The sequence below is a fragment of the Triticum aestivum genome, chromosome 4D (assembly GCF_018294505.1).
Source record: "Triticum aestivum cultivar Chinese Spring chromosome 4D, IWGSC CS RefSeq v2.1, whole genome shotgun sequence".
Taxonomy (NCBI): domain Eukaryota; kingdom Viridiplantae; phylum Streptophyta; class Magnoliopsida; order Poales; family Poaceae; genus Triticum; species Triticum aestivum.
In genome coordinates, this window is record NC_057805.1 from 448,110,586 (window position 1) to 448,116,080 (window position 5,495).

A 5,495-nucleotide genomic window follows, 5' to 3' on the forward strand; every position below is an offset into this window, starting at 1 on the left:
ATAGTACGGCTAGATCCGTTTGAGCGTCATATATCAATTAATATGAGACAGATGTAGTATGATATAAAGTACTCCATCCGTTCATTATTGGGATGTTCTAACTTTTTTTCTGCTTTTTCGCAAAAAGAACTTTTTCCTGCTTCGGACGTATATAGACCCATTTTACTATATGTTTGTTTACTCATTTCAATTCATATATAGTCCATATTAAAATATCCAAAACATCTTATATTTGTGAACGGAGGGGTATTAGTTTCCTTTTCCATTTTGTACTGAAAAGATTGGTTTTCAGTCATGCCAACAGTGGTGACAGTACTCATAAAAATAGTTATGTACAATGTAAGCTGTCCCTTTACATTCGCTTCTCCTTATATATAGGGGAGAGGGACCTCTGCAGTACATAGGTTCTGAGGTCACTGAGGTAGCCAAATAGGTTCTGATCACGCCTTTCTCCTCCTCCATGCTTACACTGGTACTACTGTAGTACATGCAAGAAGAAGACGATGTCACTAGCAGCTTTAGGTTTGTGCCTACATCTAGCTTCATTCAGAGACTAGAGGCAAAGAAGAGATACGCATTCGACAACTCGTAGGACTAGCTAGGTGGTGTCTTCTTCTCCACATTCCATTCCATGAGCTTGGGAGTGTAACCTTCCAAGGAGAGAGCGATAGAGAGATAGTTGTGTGTTTGTGTGCCAAGCTAGCTCTAGGCTTATTGATTCTTGGGCCATTGATCGATGGATGCCATGCAAGGAGAGCAAGGTAATGGTGGCACGAGCCCTAGGCAGAGCTCGTGCATTGTGAAGGGCCCCATCATCGTCGGCGCCGGCCCGTCAGGCCTCGCCGTGGCGGCCACCCTTCGCCGGCACGCGGTGCCCTTCACCATCCTCGAGCGCTCCGACGGCATCGCCGACCTCTGGACGAACCGCACCTACGGCCGCCTCCGCCTGCACCTCCCCAAGGTCTTCTGCGAGCTTCCCCACGTCCGCTTCCCGCCGGAGTTCCCCACCTACCCGAGCAAGCGCGAGTTCCTCCGCTACCTCCACTCCTACACCGCGCACTTCTCCATCTCCCCGCTGTTCGGCCGCACGGTGACGCGGGCGCGGTTCGACGAGGCGACGTCGCTGTGGCATGTGACCGCGGCGGCGGACGGCGGCGAGGTGACGGAGTACGTGTCCAAGTGGCTGGTGGTGGCCAGCGGGGAGAACGCGGAGGTGGTGGTGCCCAAGGTGAAGGGGAGGGAGCGGTTCGCCGGGGAGGTGCTGCACTCCAGCGAGTACAAGAGCGGGGAGAGGTTCAAGGGCAAGAGGGTGCTGGTGGTGGGATGTGGCAACTCCGGCATGGAGATGTGCTTGGACCTGTGCGAGCATGGTGCCATCCCTTTCATGTCAGTACGGAGTGGGGTAAGTGAACCAAGTCCTCTCTTCCCGCTTCCTCCCATGAGACATTGCTTTCTTGTTTCGTCGGGTTTCTTGATGCTACACATGCTGTGTGATGCTTGCCCGTTTGGAGACCACTTTATGCCCTGGAGTTTCAATAGTTTCCCCCTTTGCCTTTCTTCTATATATAAACAGAAGAACATATGCATATGTGAATGTGGTCGCCCTCTTCCGTACTAGTATGCTAGTGTGCTTTTTGATACTATAGTCCTATGATCGATATATGCTACTCCCTCCGATTCATAATAAATGTCCCGGCTTTGAATTAAGGCCGAACTAACCTTAGGTCAAAGCTGCGACACTTTTTGTTTAGATCGAAGGGAGTACTGGTATCTACCAGTAGTATATTAGAACTCTGCTTCTCTCTCGGTGTATGCATGAGCTTATGGTCTTTTTCTACATGTGAACATATTCACCCTACAACCTATTTGAACATATATTTTGTGCGCAATGATGAAACAGGTGCACGTTTTACCAAGGGAGATGCTTGGATCCTCAACCTTCGGCATAGCCATGAAGCTGCTGCGATGGCTGCCGGTAAAGCTGGTGGACATGTTCCTCCTCCTGGTTGCAAAGATGATTCTTGGGGACACCGAGAAGTACGGGCTGAAGAGGCCCAAGCTGGGGCCTTTGGAGAGTAAGGAGGTGACCGGGAAGAGCCCTGTTCTGGACGTGGGGGCATGGTCCTTGATCAAATCCGGAAACATCAAGGTATGGTCATGGTTACTTCTCTCTTCTCTCTACTAGGAAGGATATGCTTGCTAGCTAGTGGTTGGCGAAGAAGAATGAGTCAAGAGAGAGACTTGTTTCTTGTGCATGCCATTCCAACTGCCGATCGCTTTTGAGGTTTCTACAACGTTCTACCTCGGTTGATCTTGTTGTTGAGTGGAGTGAGATTTTACCGGTTTACCTCTCTGTGTCTGGCCTTTACTTTACCACTTGATCTGCCTGATGCAGGGCGTGTGTACTTTTGGTAGCTAGCTAGGGAAATTAGACGTGTGGGAACAAAAATAGCACTGCCTCCATGGCATTCTCCACAGGGCCTCCTGTCGAGCGCAATCTCCAATGATTTCTCACTCATGCGTAACCTTGTGATGAGCTCTTGCAAGTAGCAACAATCCCCGTACAGTGTGTGCACATTCTATTTGACCTGAAAGTTGAAACACCTCTCTCTCTCTCTCTCTCTGTCTCTCTCTCTCTCTCTACACCTCTCCCTCTCTCTTCTCTTGTACAGCATTTTTCTATATTCATTTATATATTTCTGGCATGTGCACGTCTGACGTTCTGATGGATGGCTTGTGTGTGCAGGTGGTGGCAGAAGTGGAGTCATTGGGCTGCAACGGGGCGAGGTTCGTGGACGGCAACGAGATGGCCTTCGATGCCGTCATCTTCGCCACCGGCTACAGGAGCAACGTCCCGTCATGGCTCCAGGTAACAGCTCTCTCGACATGCATGGCAAGCAAACGCTTTCCACAAACTCGACGGCACGCATTACTGATGCCATTCCGTTCTACGACGTACGTGCGTGCGTGCAGAACGACGGGTTCTTCACGGAGGACGGCAAGCCCAAGGCCAGGTGCCCCAGCAACTGGAGAGGCCCCAACGGGCTGTACTGCGTCGGGTTCTCCGGCCGGGGCCTGCTCGGCGCGGGCGCGGACGCGCTGCGTGCTGCCGCCGACATCGCCGGGAGTTGGCAGGAGGAGGAGATGGTGGCAGCTGGAGCTGGAGTTGGAGCGGCCACGATCTCCCCAGTGTGATCCATCGACCCACAGGGCAGGGCGGTGGTGTTGCAGGCACCCCTGTGAGCTATGCATGTAGCTGGCCTGGAGGGAGACTGGTGCCACCGGCCGCGCGGCTGATGGCGCTGTTCACTGCAGTGGCAGACTCATACTGTATGTATATGGGAGAGAGGGAGAGTAAGAGGAGGTGTGTGTGAGTGTGTATGTGCAGTGGCCATGGCCTGGAGCAGGGCTGGACTGTGACAAAATTTTGAATAGGAAAAAGTCTGCCACTAGTGTTTTTGTCCATGCATGCGCATACGGCTGGAAGGGCGCAGGCGTTTTTTTGTCCAGCGAACGCAGGGCTGATGTCTGCGTTACGTACGTACGTACGTCGCCAAGCCCAACACCATTTGGTTTGGTTTGCCCCCCTCGCGGTCTAGCTAGCTGCCACTAGTTCCCAGTGTAACATCCTGTCCAGTTACACATGCGCGCAGAAGAGAAAACAGTTGGGTCGAGACAATGTTTTCCGGTGCACGCAGTCACAACTTCTTCATTTTGTTGCTTGAAGAAGTTTCTGTTGCATCACCATGCAGGCTTTACGCCCCCGCTTTACCCATAAACCAACACATCGATCGGGTCTTACAACAGTTCAAAGTGCAAGCGAAAATAAAAATAAAAAACAACTGATAGCACCAGCTTATGGCACCGAAGCGCACACCCACAGTTTTTACCTTTCTTTGGGAAACGGAGAAATGAAGGCACACACAGTAGACGAAGATGGTTTCGGCTGGATGAGAGCAACTCCAACGGGGCGACCCAAAAGGACATGCGCTTTGTCCGCTTTTTGTCCGTTTGGGTCGGCCGGTCGGACGTGCGCGTCCGTATTTTAAAATTGGTCGGCTTGACCGCCTAACGGGGAGGCCGACCCAAATATGCCGGCGTGAAAAAAAAAACAAGTTGCATGAAATAAACATAATTAAACATAAAGTGGCCGGTCAAACGCCGGCCAAAAGTCCACCTAAATCTAATAAACATTAAATAAAACATTTAATAAGTCTGCGCCCGCCTGCTGCCGCCCCGCACGCTGCCCTAGACGTCGTCGGCCTTGCCCTTGCCTTTGCCGTCGACGCCGCCGTCGTCGGTGAGGTCGATGAAGACCGGAGCAGGGCCAGCCCACCCGAACGCCGCCTGGTACGCTGCCAGGGCAGCCTCCTCTGACGTCTGCTGGGGCGGCGGCATTGCGGCCAGCCGCGCGCTCTCCTCCTCCACCTCCTCGAGCCGGAGCGCCTCCGCGTCACGTTGGAGCATGGCCTCGTAGCGCATCTGCTCCTCGCCATCGGCCTGCTCCTAGCGGAGCCAGTGCTCCTTCCAGCGCTCGAGGTGGGCCGTCTCCTGCTCCGGCGTCGCGGCGAAGTGGACGGGAGGTGTGCTCACTCACTCGCGGTACTGGCCCGTCAACGAGTAGGCCTCCTCCGGCCAAGTGGGTGGAGGCGGGGAGCGCTTACGCGTCGGCTGGCGTGAGCTGCGACGTGAGGCCTCCTTCGGCGTGAGCTGCGTGCGGCGCCTGCGCACCTCGTCGTCGTGCGCCCGCTGGCTCCGCGGAACCGCCGGTACCGGGATCCGCTGCGGATCCAGATGCCAATGGTGCGGCAGCGTGATATCGGGGTACGGCAGTGGCTGCCTGTACTCCCAGTGCCACCGCGCTTGGTGCACCGAGATGTGCAGGCGCCGGCGACCAGGGCGGAAACGCGGCGCCGCCGGAGGAGGAGGGGGAAGGGGAGCACGGGAAGACGAGGCGCCGGGGGTGCCCTTGCCCTTGCCATTGCTGCTGCCGAAGAGGCCCATGGGCGCGCTAGGGTTTGCGGTCGCCGGCGAGGAAGCAAAGGGAGTGGTGGGGTGCCAGATGTGGACGGGAGAAGTGGATGAGGCCGACCCCGCCGCACGCATAGTTAAAAAAGGACGCTTCCACTGGCTGACGTGTGGGCCCGCTGTCGGTGGTTGTGATAAATAAGACGACCGGTGGCGGTTGGATGGCCTACAGGTGGGTACGCGGCGGACGGCGTGGAGACTCGCGGCGCGTCCGCGCCGACGCATTCCAGACGTAATTTTGGGCCGGAAATGGGTTGGCGCGGACGTCATGCGAACACGATTTAAGTTTGGGTCGGCGCGTTAGGCCTTCACTTTTGTCCGCGCCGATCCAAACGGATACGGGCGGACAAAATGGATCGCCTCATTGGAGTTGCTCTGAGCCTGCAATGATATCGTAAAATCGAGGAAGCTCGAGGGGCACCGGGGCAACCCATGACAACCCGGATAGAGATCCAAAGGAATTGTGC

General features: G+C 54.8%; 1 protein-coding gene across 1 annotated transcript; it reads left to right on the forward strand.

The window, feature by feature from the left end:
- The first annotated feature begins 422 nt into the window (after positions 1-422).
- On the forward strand, positions 423-3,550 carry LOC123100265 (indole-3-pyruvate monooxygenase YUCCA8-like). The gene is made up of 4 exons (XM_044522215.1): positions 423-1,402; positions 1,901-2,149; positions 2,747-2,869; positions 2,974-3,550. The coding sequence occupies exons 1-4, from the start codon at positions 737-739 to the stop codon at positions 3,193-3,195; spliced, it is 1,260 nt and encodes a 419-aa protein (XP_044378150.1). The 5' UTR covers positions 423-736; the 3' UTR covers positions 3,196-3,550.
- The last annotated feature ends 1,945 nt before the right edge of the window (positions 3,551-5,495 follow it).

Coding starts and splice junctions, on each gene's coding strand:
- LOC123100265 (XM_044522215.1), top strand. CDS start 737: ATGGATGCCATGCAAGGAGAGCAAGGTAATGGTGGCACGAGCCCTAGG. Junction 2,150..2,746: donor TCAAATCCGGAAACATCAAG/GTATGGTCATGG, acceptor TTGTGTGTGCAG/GTGGTGGCAGAAGTGGAGTC. Junction 2,870..2,973: donor ACGTCCCGTCATGGCTCCAG/GTAACAGCTCTC, acceptor GCGTGCGTGCAG/AACGACGGGTTCTTCACGGA.